At 46.0% G+C, this 22,619-nt stretch overlaps 1 protein-coding gene across 2 annotated transcripts in view; it reads left to right on the top strand.

Moving 5' to 3' along the window:
* The window catches only part of CILK1 (ciliogenesis associated kinase 1), a 31,325-nt gene extending 9,689 nt beyond the window's left edge, over window positions 1–21,636 (top strand). Inside the window, exons 5-13 of one of the 2 annotated variants that reach the window (XM_065885325.1) lie at window positions 5,825–5,957; window positions 7,423–7,594; window positions 10,114–10,281; window positions 12,519–12,830; window positions 14,191–14,381; window positions 14,495–14,643; window positions 16,712–16,840; window positions 20,393–20,515; window positions 21,482–21,636. In XM_065885325.1, the coding sequence (XP_065741397.1) occupies window positions 5,825–5,957; window positions 7,423–7,594; window positions 10,114–10,281; window positions 12,519–12,830; window positions 14,191–14,381; window positions 14,495–14,643; window positions 16,712–16,840; window positions 20,393–20,515; window positions 21,482–21,636 (1,532 nt within the window). Of the gene's footprint in view, window positions 1–5,824; window positions 5,958–7,422; window positions 7,595–10,113; window positions 10,282–12,518; window positions 12,855–14,190; window positions 14,382–14,494; window positions 14,644–16,711; window positions 16,841–20,392; window positions 20,516–21,481 lie in introns of both variants that reach the window. The other variant, XM_065885324.1, reaches the window with a different exon arrangement.
* Window positions 21,637–22,619: the final 983 nt, after the last annotated feature.

Genomic DNA, 22,619 nt, shown 5'->3' with positions numbered 1-22,619 from the left:
CAGGCTACAGATGTGAGCCTGAGTTTGCTGTCAGACAATGCAGAATGTGAAACACGACCAATTACAACCTACATGGTTCCTCCAAGGTAAAAACAGTTCAGTTGCCCAAGAGAAGCAGAACTTTTCTTGGTACTGATACCAGAGAGGTTTCTGTCATGGATCCTTATGTAACATGACTTTATGGTAAACACAGTGACAAGTTACATGGGACAGTTTCAGGTCATCTTCCTCGATATAGGCCAATTACATCACCTGATCAGAGAAAATGGTCCTACTGGGGCCCAGTGTGATTCACTCTGGGGATGGTCTGGTGAGTCCAGGGAGAGATTTAAGGCATCCAGAGGTATGGATGGTCATATACCCTTCAGGAAATCCTCCATCACTATTGTTCTTAGCTGAACTTTTGAACAGTATTGAGTAGCAATGCATTTGAGGTTATATTTCCAGCAAGTCCCGAGGCATTACTAGTTTGGGTTACTAACTGGCCACAGACCCAACTTGGGTTGGGTCGATATGTTCTCATGAACGCAGAGCCTCGGGATGGACGTGTCTACCAGGGGAGCCAGGAGTCCCTCAGAAGGCCATTTGAGGGTGCTTTGACATACAGACAGATGGCAAGCTGATCTTGCACAGACAGAAATCTGTTCCCTCCCAGTCTAAGGGTATCATTGCCATTGCAAATACTGCACCAACAAATGAGTTTCATTACCCAATAAGGAAACTGGGCGGAAGCCCTTTGATGATACAGTCAGTTCAGATTTGACGCGAATTGGCAGTGAGGGGAAAAGACATTGTGCCGCATGGTACGTCTGGGACCCTTCCCAGCCTGCTCTGTGACCCCCTAAGCAGCCATCACATTTAGAGGCCAAACAGAGGCTGTCTGTACAAGTTCTTGGAAGCTGCGGGCATGTGCTGAATAATTCGAGAGTGATATGCAAGCCCGTGAACCAATTCTAGTAAAAAGTTTTCAGTAAAAGGTATCTCTGATTCCACTGACACGGGTAGAAGGAGCACTTTTGCCACAAGAATTTCCCAAGGGATGGTATGAGTTTGCAAAATACCGAAAACTTCTGGTATGGTGTCTTTAGGGACAAGTAGGAGGAGAAGGGGCACTTGCTAGATTTGAGAGCCCAGGAAAAAGAAATGGTGAGAAATCAAAGGGATTCTCCAAAGAGAAAGGTCAACCAGAAGTTTTCACATAGGGACCCGTCATAGTGTCTCAGTTACTGGGGCTCTTTGCTCAGTACTGGGAACGGCATGGTGGATCTCTATAAGAAAGTTGATATGTGTTGGCTTTCTCTTCCTTTCCTTTTTGTTGCTTTTTGTGAGACTCAGATAGTTGTTGCCAGAAAGAACTTGTATCCTTTTATCCAGGTCTCTACCAAATCCCATCAAATCAACAGAGATGTGCACACACACACACGCACCCATACTTGTGCATACACACGCACACATCTGCGTGTACACCTACACATACACTCTCCCCCAATACCCACAAATGCACATGTATGCACACACACACAGTACATATTCGTATTCAGTAATTCAGCATCCCTAAATTATTGTGTCAAAACACCTCTTTGAAACTCTGCACTGTCAGTCTTCCTTGCACACCTTACATACTCCGATTGTGTTCAGAAATGGCGGAAGGGAAAGCTCAGTTTAGGACGGTCAGACCTCCTTTGCTTTTCTAACCCCAGCACCATGCCTCTCCCTAAGATTCTTGTGGACACTCTCCCCCAGCTAAGTGCCAGTCCTAGTCTGAGCTTAATATCATTTCATCCGTTACCTTATTTGTTTCCTTGCCAGTTTCTCAGGTAGAGAGGACAGATGGTATTTATTCCTTTCAAAGGAGAGGAAACTGAGGTTCAGAGAGGTTTAAAGACCTGCCAAACGCCCCACTGCATTAAAGCGGTAGAGCGGAGATTAGCTCCCGTATCTGTGCCCATTTGCTACACTTCTCTAGAAAAACCTGTCTCTCCTCACAGAGAACAGAGAACAAGAAGTGAAGAAAGTGGTGATAGTAGTTGGAGGTGGGATGGATATTCATTTTGCAGGTTCTATCTCATTTTCATTGATAAATGATTTTTGAAAACTTTTGAATGGTTTTCATACGGTGTTGACTTAACTTTGGAGCTTTATGTTGTTCTTTTCCTCCAGTCACGGAAAAGAAATAATCAAAAGCACTTTGCAGATTTGTCTTGTGAGTTTCAGGCTCTTCCCTGTTGTCTGGTTCTCACTGTGAGAAGGTGCATTCTGTCCCTGGGAGTGGACTCCTTTGGGAGCAGAGAACAGAGCTACAGGTGGTTGCCATGGCCATGGTTCGTGTCAGTGACTACGTCCCCCCCACGGGGAATGAAAACTCAGCTCCACTTGGCGCTGATCGAGCAATGCCAAAGCAGATATACTTTGCAGGAATTAAATAATTAATGCAAACCGTGTTTCATCCTTGCCCTGCCCTTACAAATATCCATGCGGGAAATCCAGAATGCCTTAGGTGGCTTAAAGGACAATGTTTGGCCCCAAGAGGTGGTTCTCTGCTACCATGTTTCACCACCGTCTTGCTGTGTGTGACCTTGAGTCAGCCCTTGGCCTTTCTATGTGTTGCTGTCCTCCTGGCCTTCTTGATAAAAGCACTGTGGGTTTAAATTCAGTAATATCTGTGAAATTACAACTTCCCTAGCAGGAAGGTGTGCTACAGAAATTCATAATGTTTAAGTGTTCTCTGGTTATTTCCATATATTCCTATCAGATTCCTCATGAACAGAATGTGGAGGGGAGAAAGCCTTCTTTGTGGCTTGACGTTTTTCTTGCCCAAGGGTTGTTAATAAAAAAAAGGAAGCACAACGCATTTTCTGCCAGGATGAAAGAGAAAATCCCTCTGTTATTCGACTGGCATAGGGTACCCTGAAATTAAATTGGAGGTCTGTTCCTGTGTTCTGAAAGCCAAACAGTTTCGAACAGGAAGATTCTGTGTTAACAGCACTTTGCTGTTGCCTGATCTCTGAATAACCCAGCAATAAGGGTTTCCACTGTGAATCAGAAGCTCAGAGGGTGACGTGGGCTCATTGTTACAAGCCTGAGTGCACACATCAGCAGAACACGTGCCCAGCCAGGAGTCAGATCAGAACTTAGTGCCACCTCCTCACAGGCTGGGGGGCCCCGGGGTGGGGTGGGAGGGGGGTGGGCAGTCACCGGCCTCGCGAGCCTTAATTCTTATCTGCAACAAATGCAGCCGTGTCTGCCTGTCCCCCTTGCCAGGTTGTGGGGAAGACAAAATGAGAGGATTCGTACTACTAACAGTGACAAGCTCTTGCAAGGTGCAGATGTGCCAAGCGCTGCACTGAAAGCTCTACAAATATTAACACGCTGAATGCTGCAAAACAACCCCATGAGGTAGATGCCATTATTTCCCCATTTTACAGAGGAGGAAAGTGAAGCACAGAGAGGTTAAGTGATTTTCCAGCCAGATTTGAAATCAGGCAACCTGATCGGTCTACACACTTAACCACTATGCAGCGTTTCCTCTCATAGTGATAAAATCGTGATGCTTTGTTAAAATAGAGATGAAAAGTAAAGGTACATGACAAGAGGGTCTTATACCTTAAATTACCAAGGAATAGAACTCATGGGTATAAGGCTGATAATAATTATTGCTATTATTCAGTAATGAAAAGAACAGAGGGCCAGATATTCTACAGACATATTCACAAATGCTTCCTAGTTATAAAGGCTTATCCTCGAATACAGTATAACAGGTGACATATGTCAGCTGACAAATACAGTTTTCATAAGTCACTTTTAAGGAGTCTGTTTGCAGTTCAACTTTTTTTCCTAGCCATCTTCCCTCTGATAGTTTATTTTGGGCCTGAAGTATGATCCATAGAAAGGAAAGCTGGTTAGAGGGATAAATGGGGAACCAGAGTCTTCTCTCTCCTCATTTCATTAGTGCCCATGTTCTCTGTGGAAGTAGGATTAAAGATGAGTTAGCAGGGAAAGGATAAAGCTTGACCGATGGGAGGAGGTGGTCAGTGTGTACTGGAGCGTGACCTGGGTGGAAGCAAGGTCCAAGGTCTGGAGTCCAAGAATGATGCTCGTATCTGAGTATAGTTGATGTGATAGGATGAACTGAACAGGGAGAAGATGCAGGTTTGTTGAGCGGGTGTTATATTGATGGTGGCAGGGGGAGTTGCAGTGGGGCCTGGGGGTGGAGGACATTTCATTATCAGAGAAATACCACTTAAGTTTGGAAGCAACAGTGTAGCCCAACTAGAGGAGAAAAAGGGAGTCTAAGAGGAGAGACAGGGTGAATGTGGACTTGAGAGGCCCAGCACCACAAGTCAAGATTTGGCTGTCTGGATCGACAGGGACAGAACAGAGCCGGATAGGGCAAGAGCTCTGACACACCTCTTGGTAGGGTTGTGCCTAATTCATCCCCCGCTGCCCCCATGACTCACTTTTCCCATCTGTTCGGTAAGAAAATGATGTCTGCCGTCTCTTTTTTTCATGCTTTTGATGCTCTGAGTGTTTAGGAAGGGAGACCATCGGTCTCGCAGGTCATATGTTTTAGGGGCCACAGGAGCCTTGCTGGATGCACTGGCAAAAGATCCCATTCTCATAACTGCTTGCATTTTTAAGTCAGAGAAAGGGCAGAAAGGACAGATAGGAAGTATTTTGATGGAAAATGTGACACAGCTCCATTACTGTCTGGGGACGGATGGATCCAGCATAACTACAAGCTACCTGGATGTCATATCAAACGTTCAAGAAGGAGAGATAATTTGGGAGAGGAGAAGAGTGGTTTGGGACAGGTCAATGCAAGGGTGACAGTGACATCAGCTGCTGTCCCATCAGAGACACAGATCTGGAGAGGATTTAGCAGGCACGTTAGAGATGCAGACTTGAGCACATCGGCACAGAGGTGGGTGAGGAATAGCCGACGTCTTCAGTGATAGCTCTTCCTTCCTCCCGTAAATGCGCTCCTTAGAATCCAGCTTCACAACATTGGTAATGGTGGCAGGTAACCAATAACCCCATCAGCAGCACTGACACAGTTGTATGTCCGGATTTGATGACCCATTGAGACTTAGACTCAGGTAGAATGATGTCTGTCAGTGGTACTCTCTGCAGGAGGAAGGTTTGGGGTCTTCAGAGGCATGTGATGCTGATCGGTGGGTGTTTGAGTCTCTCCTACATGTACCCCCAAAGCCCTGCGGTAGCTGAGACAGGCTTCCCATTCCATGAGTTATCTCTGCCTTTCACAATGTGAATTACAGATGTACCCCTGTGCTTCTTTACTGGGCAAAGTAATCAGTATTTGACATTTAAACATTTGTTGCAACACACACCAGAATCTCAGATACGAGTAGGTCATATTCATAAATCCCTTGTTTCTTAAACAAAAAATGTGACTGTGTTTTTGCTGTGATGTAAACTCTCAGTAGCCATAAGACTTGTCTTTTGAAATGGTTTTAATCTCAAATTCTTTCTGGCTGACTGGGGCAGGGTAGGCATGATATTTTTTTCTTTGAGTGACAATTTCTTTTTGCCAAGTTATCTCAGCCCATAATGGAGTCTTGATATTTTAAAAGAAGTTTGCTCTCTTGGCAAAAAATTATGAAGATCAACTTTTGAATGATTTGACATTTTTGTATTTGTCAAGGGGAAATGAATGGTCCAAAGGGCTCTGCATTACCATTGGGATGAATGTACAGAGCCTTCAGGGTCACACCAGACTATCGCTGTCATGAAAAGAGCAGTACAGCTACAAAGAGTAATGCAGACACGATCTTGCCTCTGAATTCCTTCTCCACCACCTCCACAGGCTTCTTCCATCGGGACTTAAAGCCGGAGAACCTCCTCTGCATGGGACCCGAACTCGTGAAAATTGCAGACTTTGGATTGGCCCGAGAAATCCGATCAAGACCTCCATACACAGACTATGTATCTACCAGATGGTGAGTACCATCTTCCTCAAAGGATTTCATTGCACTTCTTTAAAAATATACCATTATACTGAGGATAATATTAATGTTTGCATTTCTTTTTTTTTTTTTTTTTTTTTTTTTGCAGTACGCGGGCCTCTCACTGCTGTGGCCTCTCCCGTTGCGGAGCGCAGGCTCGGTGGCCATGGCTCACGGGCCCAGCCGCTCCGCGGCATGTGGGATCTTCCCGGACCGGGGCACGAACCCACGTCCCCTGCATCGGCAGGTGGACTCTCAACCACTGCGCCACCAGGGAAGCCCTGCATTTCTTATTTTTAAAGACCATTTAAAGACCATGTGATTATACTGAGGATAATATTGTCACAAATACTAATTTTCCACTAAGAACACCATTTGAAACACATATGTGTAGGAATGTTGGCATTGTACAAGCCTAAAAGCTTGTATTATAGGGGCTTCCCTGGTGGCACAGTGGTTAAGAATCTGCCTGCCAGTGCAGGGGACACGGGTTTGAGCCCTGATCCGGGAAGATCCCACATGCTGTGGAGCAACTAAGCCCGTGCGCCACAACTACTGAGCCTGTGCTCTAGAGCCCTGAGCCACAACTACTAAAGCCCGCACGCCTAGAGCCCATGCTCCGCAACAAGAGAAGCCACCGCAGTGAGAAGCCCACGGACCACAGCAAAAAGTAGCCCCTGCTCACCGCAACTAGAGAAAACCCATACGTGGTAACAAAGACCCAACGCAACCAAAAATAAAAATAAATAAATTTATTTTTTTAAGAAAAGCTTGTGTTGTAAACAATTTTAGAAGGAAGTCCAACAGGGAACAGGGAACTATATTCAATATCTTGTAATAAACTATAATGGAAAAGAATCTGAAAAAGAATATATGTATCTGAATCACTTTGCTGTACAACAGACACTAACACATACTGTAAATCAACTATACTTCAATAAAAAAATTTTAATAAGGAAGTCCCTTGTGCTTTTCCATAATCTGAATAATATTCTGTATATAGAGCTCCCAGAAGACCTTTTCCTAAAAGAGTTGTGTAAAAGATTCTCCAAAGACCTGTCTGAAAATCAGCCAGTTGGTGTTATTAAAACTTTCAGGCCCTAAGAATTTTATTTAAGCAGTTGGCCATGACCAAGAAGAGCCTACAGACCACTAGTTCTATATTGTCTCTCGCTCCTTCTCCCTCCTCTCTCACTCGCTCTTTTCCTGTTCTCTCTCACTGTCTGTATTTCTCGAAAATGCTATAGAGCAGAGGCCTGTCAAGAAATGCTCCACAGAAAACCCTGTGAAGCAGAGGAGTCCAGCTTTACACCGCGGCTACAGCTGTTGCTTGATGAGTCCACGCACCGCCCTGAACTAGACAGAAAACAGAAATACAGAAACGCTCTGAGGAGCTGATTGCGTATTTAGTTTGCTTCTGACCGGCAGGTGTGGAACTAGCTTCTCCTTGGTCTTGCAGGTACCGGGCCCCGGAGGTGCTCCTGCGGTCCACAAACTACAGCTCCCCCATCGACATCTGGGCCGTGGGCTGCATCATGGCAGAGGTGTACACCCTCCGACCACTCTTCCCCGGGGCCAGTGAGATCGACACAATCTTCAAAATCTGCCAAGTGCTGGGGACACCCAAAAAGGTAACGAGGTGGGACAAAGGCCTGTAGGACAAAGCTGCAGCTTCCTGTGTTCCCTGCCCCCCCGCCCTGGGCAGCACCGGCTCGTTCTGGATCTTCCTCGCCCTGGGTAGTCCTCCACGCCCTTCTCCTACCCTGCAGTGGAAGACGTCCTGGCTTCCTCTGCTTTTCTGCCCGCGTCCTCTCCGCTCCCTTGCAGAGCTTCTGCGTTCTCGTGGCTACAACTCTTAGGCGTGCAGACGTCTCCTAATGTGATCTGTAGCCCTCCCCGTTTCCTTTATAACTCTGGTCACAAATTTACATCTTTCTCTGGGAAGTTTCCCTGACACCCTCACCCTTACCTCCAACTCAGCACGTCTGACCCAGACTGCTTACGCGGGCCTCTCACTGTTGTGGCCTCTCCCATTGCGGAGCACAGGCTCCGGACGCGCAGGCTCAGCGGCCATGGCTCACGGGCCCAGCCACTCCGCGGCATGCGGGATCCTCCCGGACTGGGGCACGAACCCGCGTCCCCTGCATCGGCAGGCGGACTCTCAACCACTGGGCCACGAGGGGAGCCCCAGACTGCTTTTTGTTTTGTCCCCAACCAGCCTTCTTCGCTCATTCCCCACTTCTGCCTGTGGTCCCATCACATCCCAGAGCCTAGCCTTGAGGCTGAGTTTCAGTTTTACCTTCTTCCTGTCTCCCTTGCTCCCCTTTCCCTTTATCCAAGCAGTTGGCCCATAGATCCTGCTATCTTCAGCCAGTATCTCAGACTGAAGCCCTGCCTGTGTCTGGGGAGGGGGGCACCTCCCCAGTCTTTCTGCCTTCAAGTCTTTTCCCTCCAGCGTTTCTTCCAGTCTGTGGCCAGACTTATTCGCCTAAAGAACAGCTCTGGTACTGTCCTCCCCTCCTAAAAATATCTACTGCCCAGCCCCCTAACTCTAATCCCTTATCCGCCACTTGCACCCCTCCTGGCTCTGTGCTCTAGAATCTCCCACTTCTGCCAAGTGCATGTCTCATGTGCCCCAATCCCACTCTTCTTCCAAGACCCTCGTAATCTTTCTCCTCCCTATTCCTCTAATCTCTTCATGTTCAGCTGTGTTCTGTGTTATTAATATATCATGTGTACATAATCTGTTTGCTGGACCATAAGCTCACTCAGGGAAGGGATTTGTCTCGTGTTTCTTTTTGCATTTATTTTACACATTCTAGCACCATTGCTGGTACAAACCAGACCCTCAAAAATTTTTTTTTAATTATCTGAAGGGGGCTTCCCTGGTGGCGCAATGGTTGAGAGTCTGCCCGCCGATGCAGGGGACACGGGTTCGTGCCCCCGTCCGGGAAGATCCCAAGTGCCGCGGAGCGGCTGGGCCCATGAGCCATGGCCGCTGAGCCTGTGCGTCCGGAGCCTGTGCTCTGCAACGGGAGAGGCCACAACAGTGAGAGGCCCGCGTACCGCCAAAAAAAAAAAAAAAAAGAAAAATTATCTGAAGGAATCATTAGTGCCACCTCTTCAAGATTTCCAGACTCTCCTGCTGGAATCTGTCCCTCCTCTGGATGACTGTATCTCTACTTCTCTTGTGACCTTCGTTACTTTTTATTTTGTGTTACTGTGCTTTTAAAATAAATGTCTTATTTCCTCTTTCCGACCATAATATCTTTAAGGACAGGATTTATATTGGATTGTTTTTTGGATACCCAACAACATTAAGTATATAGGAGGCCCTCGGTAACTATTCTAAGTGAATGAATGATACAAGCTATATATTCTGCCACTTCACTTTAAAAAAATGAAAAGCAATTACATCAGAATGTGTCTTATAAAACAGGAGTTTGTTGGAGCTAACAGGGATCTTAAAGACTGATTGCTTAGCATCTTCTGTCATTCGCCCCCACGCTGAGTGCCCCGTAGGTCTGATGCATGAAAAAGTGGAGGACTTGAGACTAATAGCTCTCCTGACTGCTGGGATTCTAAGCATTTGTACTTTGACTCACCAAGATGGGGATATAGTCATATGAGGCTTTCACAAGTTTATCTGACCAAGAACAAGGTGTTTTGTTTTATTTTTTTCCCCCCAAAAAATCTCATTAGCAGTTTCTAAAACCTATGTCTCATGGAACGCAATTGGGAAAATACTAATTTGGTTCAACCCCCAGATCTCAAGAGGTGAACTGTCTTGTGTTAAAGTTATAAAATAAGTTGGAATGGGGAGTTCCCTGGCGGTCCAGTTGTTAGGACTTGGCGCTTTCACTGCCGTGGCCCAGGTTCAATCCCTGGTCAGGGAACTAAGATCCTGCAAGCCACGCGATTCAGCCAAAAAAAAAAAAAGTTGGTGGCAAATCCAGTGTCTTTCCCACTGTTCCCCAGTCTTCCTGTTCTTTGTGTCTCTCTGTTAGCATCCTCCTGCATTTCAGTACCCACAGTGCCACCACCACCATAGTTAGTATGGACGTGGCAGTGACACGTCATACATGCCAGATTATAAAGTCCGATCACAGCGACTGGCTGAGCAAGATTTTCTACCTTTTCCTTCTTTCAGACTGACTGGCCTGAAGGCTACCAACTGTCGAGTGCCATGAACTTCCGCTGGCCCCACTGTGTGCCCAATAACTTGAAGACCCTGATTCCAAATGCCAGCAGCGAAGCAGTTCACCTCCTGAGAGACATGCTGCAGTGGGATCCCAAGAAACGGCCAACAGCTAGTCAGGTTTCCTTCCATTTTCTCCGGATGCGTTTCTCTCGAAGTTCATGTCTAACTGTGAATAATTCCTATAAATCTCATGGGAAGTATTTTATTAGGCATTATGTGTGAAAACTAGTTATTGAATACCACTAATGGTGAACTATATAAGGTATAAGAACTTAAAATAGTTTAAAACTGTCTGTGTCTAAAGTAGTTAAGGTGTAAACAATATAGTTGCTTTGAAAATTGCCATACAATTCACGTCATATATCACCGTATACGTGAAAATGAAAATAAACATATATCCACCTGTCTTTGGCAGATGTTTTCAAATATATTCTCTATGAGTTAAGATGATGTAGCAGTTTGTTTATAAGGCAGTACTGGTTGTTGAAAGGCAGTTTCAAAGTGAAAATGTCTTGTAAGATCCAAATCACTCGTTTTACAGATGACAGAGAGAGAGAGAGCGCTAGGATAATAAATGTAATTAGCATTTTATAGCCCTTTATAGTTTGCACATGCTTTAGTATGTTTTTATGTGATTTTAACGCTGTGAAGTCTCCATGAGGTAGGTGTTACTGTTTTCATTCTATAAATGAGAAAACTGAATCTCAGGAAGTATAAGTGATCTGCAAAAACAAAAAAAAGAAAAGAAAGCTTAAGTGATTTGCCTTAATAACTCCACCAGTAACTAGTACAGATTGTGTGCTATCAATGGCAGTTCTGTCCGTGGATGACACATCTACTGTTTTCCCAATTCCATACCTCCCGTTTTCCCAATCCGCCCTCCCCCAAGGCCACTTTGACTTAGATTATAAAGTGCACCCAAAAGAGACATGTAGTGCCATGGGCTTCAAACCCCGCCAGGCCTCCTGCCAGCTTCTTTTTGTGGTAGTTGTACCCGGCCCCTTCTCAGCTTGTCTCATTGATAATCCCACTGCTCAGAGAATCAAGAAGGTGACCAGTTCTAATCAGAGTCAGTGATTTGGCTGAGCGACAGTGACAGAGGCACTTGAAGACAGGGCCGACATGACGTTAGAATTTGTGAGAGCTGAGAGCTGACGGCTGGGGGGATTAAGGAATGGGAGAAAAGCAGCTGTCCAGTGGCTCAAAGAAGAAACAGCCAAGACCCTGGATGGCTCAAGAAGGTTGGAGAAACAAATGGTTTCAGGGCAGGAAGGAAGCTTTCTGATGAACCCAGTTTTTTATGATGAAAAGTTTTTTAGAGATGAAAAGAAAAAGATTCTGTAAGGAACCCAGGAACCAGGAGAGGAATGTGTACTTTTAAGAATAGTATCAGAAAAGCTAAAAATACCCCCAAGTCAGTTGAGAGTTGCAAAAATACCTGGGACTACAGAGAAGACTTTCCGAGTTAGATATCAGGGTCCAGGACCACTATGGGAGTATCCATGTTATTTGCCTCTGTATCTACACTTATTATCATTACAGGTGTTTATAGCTATGTCCCAGATTCATCGAGAAAGGTTATGTTGTATTCAATGACTTCCACTCAAAAAGACTAGGGGTATTTCAGAAAGAATTGCAAACCCAGCACTTTAAGATTTATCCCTCGGCGATCCAGAGAGCGTGATTATCTTGATGGGCAAGGTTTAACTGTAGCATGCATTACACTCTTGGCGTTTCTGGTGTTAAAGCAGATGCACCTGCTTATTTTATTCTTTTTTTAGTTGAAGTATAGTTGATTTACAATATTGTGTTAATTTCAGGTGTACAGCAAAGTGATAGTTTTATATACATTTCTTTTCCATGACAGATTATTACAAGATATTGGAGATAGTTCCCTGTCCTATACAGTAAATCCTTGTTGTTTATCTGTACCTGCTTATTTTATATTTGATTTTTCAGAGTCCTCCTGGATCATTATACTTGGCTCTCTCCATTTTATTTTTTTTCTTTCTATGGACTGAAGAAATGGGCTTAGAACGGTGAAATATTATATTTAAGACACACAGCAAATAAGTTACAAAGCCAGGATACTGGCAGAAGTAGCAAAGGGCATAGCAGTGAACCTGGGTGCTTTACCCAAGTAATTTGAGTGTGGCATCCAGTCTGTACATTTTACACTATTTTAGATAAGGAAATTCACAAAGGGTGTTACAGATTCAGGATGCTGTTTTACAGTTGGTTTGGGCTAAGCAACTGTAGTAAACCGGTTTCGTGACATCTAGCCAGCAACCCTGAATGGTGTCAACCTTCCCGGCCAGATTCTTCTCCTAAAACAGCCTTATGTGTCGTTCCAGGCGCTGCGATATCCTTACTTCCAGGTTGGGCACCCCCTGGGCAGCACCACGCAGAGCCTTCAAGATTCAGGAAGACCACAGAAGGACGGTCTGGAAAAGGCAGCCCCACCGCCTCACATAAAGCCGGTCCCTCCTGCCCAGCCCCCAACCAAGCCACACACGCGCATTTCTTTGAGACAGCATCAAGCCAGCCAGCCCCCTCAGCATCACACTTACCCCTACAAAGCCGAGGCTTCCAGGACGGATCACCTCCCAGAGGACAAGCCAAGCCCTTTGCTCTTGCCATCCCTCCACGCCAAGCATCCCCAGGCAGTAAGCAGGAAGATTCGCTCGAGAGCCCTGTGTCTGGCCCGTCCCTCCTCTGACCCTACCTACTGAGTGAAATATTTTCTTTTTCAGCAGATAAGGTCTAATTATCATAGCTCTGTCTTTGCAATATCGTGGACTTGTGAAAAGAGCCTTGGCTTTGGGGTTAAAGGTCTAAGTTCAAGTTCTGGCTCTGCCTGTGAATTACAGTGCCGTGCCTGGGGGCCTGGCCGTGGGGTGGTGGCCAAAGGCTGGACGCGGCCCCAGATCACTAGGGTCTCACATCTCGGCTCTGCTGTTTCATAGCTTTGTGACCCTGTGCAGGGTACCTGGCCTCTGTGCTCCTCGCTCCCTCATCTGTGAAACGGGTGGATAATGAGAGAGCGCTAGTCATTGTTATTATCGATCCCTGTGGACTCAGTGTCCTAATCCGGAAAAGGAGGATCCTAATGCCTGTCTTGCCCACCAGACAGGGCTGTTCACGGGGCTCAAAGGTCCTGCTGCCTGTGAAGGTGTTTTGAAAATCATCAAGTGCCCCACTAATATTTGTAGATCATTATTCCTATCGGTACCATCAGTCGATGCTGGTAATGCCAGGCTGTTGATGGAGCCCAGCTCTTTCTTTTCCTCTTGCTGTTCCAAAGGAAACAGTGAGTGTTAGTCAATAAGATAAGAATCTGACACGGGAGTCTGGTTTCCATTAGCCTTACAGTGCTGTCTGAGAGCCTGATCTTCTAACACCTTTATGCAAAAATAATACTTTATCTGTCGACTAGCATTCACTCAGTGAGTGCTGGTTCCCGACTAGGGCAGCTTGAGGTTTCAGGGATGGTGTCTCCAGACTGTCCACTTTACCCCCGCCCCCCTGCAGCAGCAGTGAGTGTTTGGAAATTTCTTACTGTAGCTAATACTGCAGTTAAATTGGATCCAGGTCTACTGAGAAGGCATTAATTGCATCGTTCTCTATAACAGAGCAGGTGACTGACACTTTAGCTATATTCTCTTACATTCTATTTAGGACAGTGTCAATCACACTAACTCTTTCAGAGATGAGCCCTGTTTGAGCATCCAGCCACTTTCCTCATACGTAAGAAGTACCTTAAATTTCTTGTTTTAAATCCTTACCTTACACAGCTTAGCGTCCCCATTGAATGAAAACTGATGTAATCTGTGCAGGATGAATGACACAGGTCCAGGACTGTGTTTTCCACCGTTGTCCTTTCCAATAAACAGTGCATATTGGGGAAGGAGACGCTCCAGAACCCTCCTTTACATAACTGAGAAAGTTCAGAATGGGGATTACTCGTGGGTGAGCTCCGTTAATGCCAAGTATTGCTTTTTTCCCCCCCTCTCCTTGTATACACAGAGAATTCTCACTGGCCTGGAGCACAAAAATGGTGAGATCAAGCCAAAGAGTAGGAGAAGGTGGGGTCTCGTTTCCAGGTTAGCAAAGGATCCTGATAGCTGGGCTGACTTAGATGACTCGGATTTCAGCCCATCGTTCACCAGAATTGACTTGAAAAACAAGAAGAGACAGAGCGATGAGACTCTGTGCAGGCAAGTGTGGGCTCCTGTCTGTGCACGGATTGCACCTGGGGTCTGTGAGGTCATCTTTACGTCCGATGAGCCGCCCAGCTCGTGCTGACCAAAACCATCTTCTCCCCACTCAGATTTGAGAGTGTTCTGGACCTGAAGCCCTCAGAGCCCGTGGGCACCGGAAATAGTGCCCCAACCCAGACATCCTATCCCCGGTGCGACACGCCCACCTTGAGGTCGGCGGCCAAGCAGCACTACCTGAAGCACTCCCGGTACCTGCCTGGTAATAAACATTCCCGCCTCTGCTCTGATCGCGGATAAGAAATCGTGTCCCTGGAATCACGTGTTCACAAAGATCCTGTTTTGCATTGCAAGTGCTTGGGGCTTCTCTTCCGAACTGGTGGGACCACCATAGAAATACTAGCTGAAGCCCAGGCTTCACATTCTTTCCTTCTTGTTTTTTTGGCCACATGGCATGCGGGATCTTAGTTCCCTGACCAGTGGAAGTGCGGAGTCCTAACCACTGGACCATCAGGGAATTCCCAGGCTTCACATTCTTATCTTCTGTAGTTGCCTAAGATAAGAAATTTGGTAGAGGAAACCGGGTCCAGTCCCCAGGGAAGGAGTAACCAGGAAGAACCAGGCAGCTTGCCCAAGGTCTCTCCAGAAACTACCAGCCCTGTGTGTTTTCTCAGGAAAGCAGATGGGAGCTTAGTCAACCCATGTGGCTGTACCACAGGGGTTAAGTGAAACATTGTAGTTGGAGGGGACCCAGACCTCTCTTCGCATTCTCCGTGTTCTAGGCGTACAGGGTTAGCCAACCGTTCATTCACAAATTCATTCCATCAGTAAATCCGTGTTGCACAGCGTCCTATGCTGGGCACTGAGAATCTGGAGGACACAATAGCCAAGAGGGGCCACTAGGCTGCCCACCTCTAGGGCCTCCATTCACATCACAGGCTATGCAGTGACTTTAGCCAGCAGCCTGTAGACAGTATCCTCACCCTCGTATTTTCTAGTGGTGGGAGACAGTCCCTAAATAAATGGACACACCATAGCCACAGATGGTGACAACTGGCGTTAAGGGTGATGAAATAGGGGCAGAGGCAGTACTTTAGACAGAGTGGTCGGGGAAGGCCTCTCTGAGCAAGTGACTCCGACCTGGGCCCCAGCGATTGGGAAAGAACTCCACGTGCACAGAGACATGCTGAGCAGAGGGAACAGCCAGTACAGAGGCCTGCAGGCAGGAAAGGGCTTGGCTTGTGAGAGGCCAGCATATGGCCCGAGCTCTGTCAGAGAGGATGAGGTGTTAAGACGCGTGAGGCATCTTTGGGTGTCTTATAAGAAATTTGGATTTTATTTCATGAGCCACTGGAAGCTCTTGAAGGGTCGTAGCTGGTGGACTGACGTGCTTTTTTTGACATCTGTGTGCTGCATGGGTGAGGGGCCCACAAGCTGTCACTGTTGTCCAGGTGGGGACAGTGATGCTCAGACCCAGGGTGGAGACCTAGGGCGGGGAATGGAGGCCCTGCTGATGCACTGGTTCCCCACTCTTGACTGGGAACAGGCCTCCTAAATCCTGCCAGACCTCATCAGGCTTGGCACTGTGGCCTTAGGAGATTGGCCTGCCACTTCCCAGATGACAGGGTATGGGGGGGGCAAAGACTCCAGCTGCAGTGAGCACAGGCAGAGAGAGTTATTTCTTTCTGGCTCTAGGGGATGAAGAAGGGTAAAGGATGAATTGAGTTTTTCTGTTCTGAAAGCTACCTTCAAGGCCTGATAGGAGTGGGACGTGGGTGGTCCGGGGGGGAGAGTGGTTTGTCTTGCAGTTGAGGTCAAGGCAGCCTTGGGCGTGAGGGAGTCAGTGAGGGTCATTGGTACAGACCAGAGTCACCTCCAATAGTCCATGTCAGGTTGAGAGGATGGAATCTCAGAATTCGGAAAGAGGAGAGCAGAGGGCTGCAGAGCTGGGCTTGGGGGTGTGGAGGGACAAGAGAAGAACTTGGGCAGCTGACAGAAAGGCAGTGGTCTGCGAAGGCGGACGAGTAGGAAGGCCAAGGGACCCAGAAGCCCAGGACTGCACCAGGTGGTCAAGACATCAGACGTGGACAGATCTGTTGGTAGAAGTTGAGGTCTGTCAGGCCACCCACCAGTGAGACAGCACACTCACCCCGAAGATGGCATCTTTCCTCTGCCACCTATCTGATGACATCATCATGGTCAGTTTTTGCTTTGATTGTTGAAACACGGGAAGTCTTGGACAGATTGGATTCTGCATTCGTTTCATCTCTGGCATGTGATGCAAGATTAAATATAAATTTTGCATTTGAAAAACATTTCTTCCCTTTTAGGAATAAATATAAGAAACGGCATACTCCCGAGTCCAGGAAAGGATTTTATTCCATCTAATCCATGGTCTAGTTCTGCTTTGTCTGGAAAATCTTCAGGGATGGTATCAGTGATCAGCAAAATAAATTCAGGTGAGCAATGATGATTAACCCCTAAATGATAAGAAGCAGATTCTCTGGACGTGGCAGGGTGACAAGCTGTGGAACCACAAGGGCCTCTCTGGCGTGAAAACCTTGGGCCTCTTTTCCAGGCCCGTGCTGCCCTCTCTCACCTGGCAGCAGGCCTTGGGGACTCCGCCAGTTCCCTCGGACTCCGCTGTCAAGAGTAGCGGCGGGGGGTCTTCCCTGGTGGCGCAGTGGCTGAGAGTCCGCCTGCTGAGGCAGGGGACACGGGTTCGTGCCCCGGTCCGGGAAGATCCCACATGCCGCCGAGCGGCTGGGCCCGTGAGCCATGGCCGCTGAGCCTGCGCGTCCGGAGCCTGTGCTCCGCAACGGGAGAGGCCACAACAGTGAGAGGCCCGCGTACTGCAAAAAAACCGACAAAACAACAACAACAAAAAAAAAAAAAAAACATGAAAAGAGTAGCAGGGGATGAGAGCAGTCTTCCCTGGTGTGAGGGAAAAACAGTCTTACGGGTCTGGATTCCGAGGCTCTGCTCTGTGGTGGGCGACCTCCAGTGTCACACTTCACTGGGTCTGCCTTGCTCTGGCTTCTCCCTTCTGTCTGATGGCCCAGCCTTAGCCCTGGGCATCAGAACCCCTTCTGGTTGGAAGGTGGACGGTTTGGAAGCCCCTGCCTACTCTTTTTATAATAGACGGATGAATTTCAGAAGTCCTCCAGGCAGACATACCCCATGCCCAGTAGACAGCTTCCCCTGCTGTGGGCTGCTTCCCCTTCCACATGCCAAGTAAACATCTGGGCTTCTCTTCTCCCTGCCTTTGTCCATTGAGTGTTCATGTATTTTTTTATCTTTTTTTTGTGGTACGCGGGCCTCTCACTGTTGTGGCCTCTCCCGTCACGGAGCACAGGCTCCGGACGCGCAGGCTCAGCGGCCATGGCTCACGGGCCCAGCCGCTCGGCGGCATGTGGGATCTTCCCGGACCGGGGCACGAGCCCATGTACCCTGCATTGGCAGGCAGACTCTCAACCACTGCGCCACTAGGAAAGCCCCATGCTTTGTTTTTAGTATACAAGAAATACCTAGTATGGTTTTGCATGTTTTAAAATCTATATGCATATAATCCTGGATCTCCACTCATTTTAATAATTATATTACATATGCAGCAATTATACATCCATAGAATATATATCGCATTATGTATAGTATTACATATACAATATATATAAGTGTATGATACCGCGATTTATTATTCATACTAGAATATAATTTTTTGAATTCAAGTATAGCTGCTGTTCAACATTATATAAGCTACAGTTGTACACTGTAGTGATTCACAATCTTTAAAGGTTATGCTCCACTTATAGTTATTATAAAATATTGGCTGTATTCCCTGTGCTGTGTAATATATCCTTTGTAGCTTATTTTATACCTAATAGCTTGTACCTCTTAATCTCCTACCCGTATACTGCCCCTCCTCCCTTCCCTCTCCTCACTGGCAACCACTGGTTCTCTATATCTGTCTGCTTTTCTTTTGTTACATTCATTAGTTTGTTAATATTTTTTTTAAACATCTTTATTGGAGTATAGTTGCTTTACATTGGTGTGTTAGTTTCTGCTGTATAACAAAGTGAATCAGCTATACGTATACATATATCCCCATATCCCCTCCCTCTTGCGTCTCCCTCCCACCCTCCCTATCCCACCCCTCTAGGTGGTCACAGAGCACCGAGCTTATCTCCCTGTGCTATGCGGCTGCTTTCCACTAGCTATCTATTTTACATTTGGTAGTGTATATAAGTCCATGCCATTCTTTCACTTCATCCCAGCTTACCCTTCCCCCTCCCTGTGTCCTCAAGTCCATTCTCTACATCTGCGTCTTTATTCCTGTCCTGCCCCTAGATTCTTCATAACCGTTTTTTTTTAATTCCATATATATGTGTTAGCATACAGTATTTGTTTTTCTCTTTCTGACATACTTCACTCTGTATGACAGACTCTAAGTCCATCCGCCTTACTACAAATAACTCAGTTTTGTTTCTTTGTTAATATTTTTTAGATTCCACATATAAGTTATATCATACAGTATTTGTCTTTATCTGATTTATTTCACTTAGTATAATGACCTCCAAGTCCATCCATATTGCTGCAAATGGCAAAATTTTGTTCTTTCTTATGGCTGAGTAGTATTCCTTTGTATATCTATACCACATCTTCTTTATCCATTCATCTGTTGATGGACACTTAGAACATAATTTATTCATTCCTTCTCTTCTTGACCAACATGTAAGTTGTTGACAGTTTTCACAGTTAGAGCACCGGAGTGAACATTGATGCCCCCTATAGGTGGTGTGCACGTGTGAGGTTTCTGGGTATGACGTAAATGCGTTAGCTTAAATGCTGTGTTCATCTTGGACTTTAACCAGCTGCTGTCCAGCAGGGTGTGGGAGTTGTGCTCTGCCCTTGATGCCTCTTGGTACTGTTGAGATTGTCAACGGGTGCTCATCTGAGGGTGTGCAATGGCATCTTACTGTGGCTTCAACCCGCATGCCCCATTGACTAATGAAGGTTGATCATCTTCTCTTGTGTTTACTGACTCTACGTCTTTTTCCTTCTGTGATTTCCTTGTTCAAATTCTCTTCCCATTTTTCTTCTTATCTATCTAGTCACCAAAATTGCAAAATGTGTTTCAGCTGACCAACACAGCTCCTCGCACATGAGCTCCAGACCCTTTCTCCCGCTCTGCCTTGAGCAGTTGCCAAGAATGCTCTGTGTTGTGAAGACAGAGAGCAGCTCTCCCCCTCATGAACTCTTCCGAATGGATATAACTTCCATTTGTATAACATTCTTCATTATTCCGTGTGCACCTTGAAGCCTTAATAATAAGGCTTATTATAGATACGCATTCACCCATCCGATACATATTGATTACTTGCTATATGTAAGGCGTTCCATGAAACGCCTGGAACACTAAGATGAATAGCACCCAGTTCCTGCCCTTAAAACTGTCTCAAGACAGAAATGACATAAAAAGTGAACGTATTTAATATATTTTAATAAGGATTAATTTTCTGGTTCTGGACAATACTTAGCATAGAATTACTTATAATAGCTAAATAATTAACATAACCTGTATGCTGATCAATAAGAGAATGGTTAAATGAGCTATGATTTAACCATATTCTGGAATTTGTATATACTGACATGGAAGGCTAAGTCTTGTATATTATGGAGCAGAAAAAGAAAATTCCAGAACAGCTTAAACTTATTATTACAAACAGAAAATTCCAAATTTCCCCTTTTTTTAAGCAAACCAACCTACCAGCCTCCTTGTGGGTACAGGCTACAGGGTCAGCACTGTCTTTGCACACCCTCGCCCCATCCCCCAGTGTTTCCAGCAGTGTAATGTGGTGGAATGCTTTGCTCGGAATTCACTGTTTTTATCCTAATTCTTTTCCCCTGAAAGTCAAAACCTGGTTCTCTATTGTCCTGCCCCACTGTCCTTTACCCCCATTGGTGTCCTGTGCACGTCTTGGCAGTAACAAGCTTTTCCTTTTGCAAATCAGTTGGTTCCACCTCAACAAGTTCTGGTGGACTGGCTGGAAACTATATCCCTTCCTTTCTGAAAAAAGAAATCGGTTCTACTGTGCAGAGGGTCCACGTGGCACCTATACCTGACCCTTCCCCTGGTAAGTTCTATTTCAGATTATTATTATTCATGAATTGATTCAACAAACAGTTATCAAACAACTGCTTTCTGCTGGACCTTGTAGGCCTAGGGTCCACGAGTGAAGGAGACACAAAACTCCCTGTCCTCCTGGAACTTGTACTCTACAGACAATTAGTAGACCAAATAAGATGCTCCAAAAGTGCTAAGGGGAAACTAAAGCAGGGAGTAGGGAGTGTGGGGTGCAGATGCATTTTACACAGGGCAGCCGAAGAAGACCTCACTGCAAAGGAACCGTTGGGTAAAGATCTACAGGAGGTGAGCAAGAAAGCCCTATAACGCAGGCTCTTAGTGCCTGGGCCTCCAGGTAGGATGGGCCTGGTAGATGCAAGGAACAGCAGGATGGCGGAGTGCAGGAATGGTGTGAACAAGGGGAGGGTAGCAGGAAGAGGAGGTCAGAGAGGTGATGGGGGGCGCCCCCCACAGGTCACTGTAAGCACGTCGTCATGACTCTGAGCCACATGGAAGCCCCCGGAGGGTTCTGAGCTGGGCAGTGAGGGGATCTGACTTCTATCTCCAGGCTCACTCAAGCCCTCTTGTCACTAGACTGAAAGGGCGAGCAGGGTGGAAGTAGGGAAACCAACCAGGAGGCTGTCACGATTATCCAGGTGAGGAATGAGGCTGGCCTGGGCCAGTGGTGATGGTTGACCTGGGCCAGGTTTTGGGTAGGTTTGGAAGGTAGAGCCAATAGGATTTGCTGAAGATTACAAGTGGGATCTGAGAAAAAGAGAAGGGTCAGGGATGACACCAGTAATTCTGGCCTGACCACTATAGAATGGGGTTGTCCTTAACTGGGAGGGAGGACCCTGAAGAGGCGGCTGCTCTTCAACTCTCCTTAGCTAATATTTTTGTCACCAGGATGCTCTTTGCCGCACTTTGTTTGCATGGGTCCCATATCAGTCAGACCCACCTTTTTCTTTCATTGCAGGTTATTCTTCCCTGAAGGCTGTGAGACCTCATCCTGGGCGACCTTTTTTCCACACCCAACCTAGAAGCACTCCCGGGTCACTGCCCCGGCCTCCGGCCGCCCAGCCCGTGCACGGCCGGACGGACTGGGCTGCAAAGTATGCATCTCGGCGATGACTGTCACGAAGCCCTTTGTAGGGGACAGCAGGACACTCTTCCTCAGCCAGCTGGTGTTCTACCTGCAAGAGACTTTCAGATGGTGGAAAAGCAGACACTTTATAGTTATTCTTCTGAACTGAGACATTTCAATATTCATTTTTTAAGTGTTTTTTTTTTTAATATTGATTTGAAGGCAGTACCTTTTTTGTACAAAGTTATTTTATTCTAAAACTGGGTCCCATTATTTTCTTAAACAGCAGCATTTTGTATATATGGATTATGTTTTAGCATTTTATACAGTCAACTTTGTAAGGAAGTTTTTAAAGATTAATTGATTTTCCTTTGGGGTTCCAGATAATATTTTATACAGATTTTTAAAAATAGAATAATAATGATGCAGTATTGCAACAGGGGTGCAATTTAAGGCTACACGATAAAGGGTTTTTCCCTCAATGTGTGCAGATATTTGTGAAGTGGTTAAATTTTAAATGTGGCATATTCTTTACTTTAGACTTTTTTGGACTGACCTCAGCACCAGAAAACTGACCATCTGCCGTTCTCAATACCACGTTATTGGTTTGACTTTTTGATACCGCTGTGCTGTTCTAAAAGTACTATTACGTAATTCACTTTGTTTTCTTTTTACTCCCCAGATGAAAGAACTCTAAGTAAATATTTTTAGAAATGTTTATAACACCTTTTTTGGTGGTTGGAGATATCCAGCTGAAACCAAGCTATGCCATGATATTCTATTTTCTTCCATTTTTGAAATCAACTTGTATAAGTACCCACAAAAAGGAAGCTTTTCAAGCCAAAATGTTCTCCACGTAAAGGTTAACACGGTCACTTAAACTATATCCCTGCCAAGATACATGATCCAAAAGCTAAGTTTCAAAGCAGCGGAAGATTTTTTATTATCCTAACCCTCAGAATGTTGCATTTAGCTCGGTTTTCATGGCAATCTGGGGAGCAGGAAAGATAGATGGCAGAGGTCCCACTGG

The sequence above is a fragment of the Phocoena phocoena genome, chromosome 10 (genome assembly GCF_963924675.1).
Source record: "Phocoena phocoena chromosome 10, mPhoPho1.1, whole genome shotgun sequence".
In the NCBI taxonomy this organism is placed as follows: Eukaryota; Metazoa; Chordata; class Mammalia; order Artiodactyla; family Phocoenidae; genus Phocoena; species Phocoena phocoena.
Note: the sequence above shows the minus strand (reverse complement) of the source record. Positions and strands in the feature narration are given on the sequence as shown.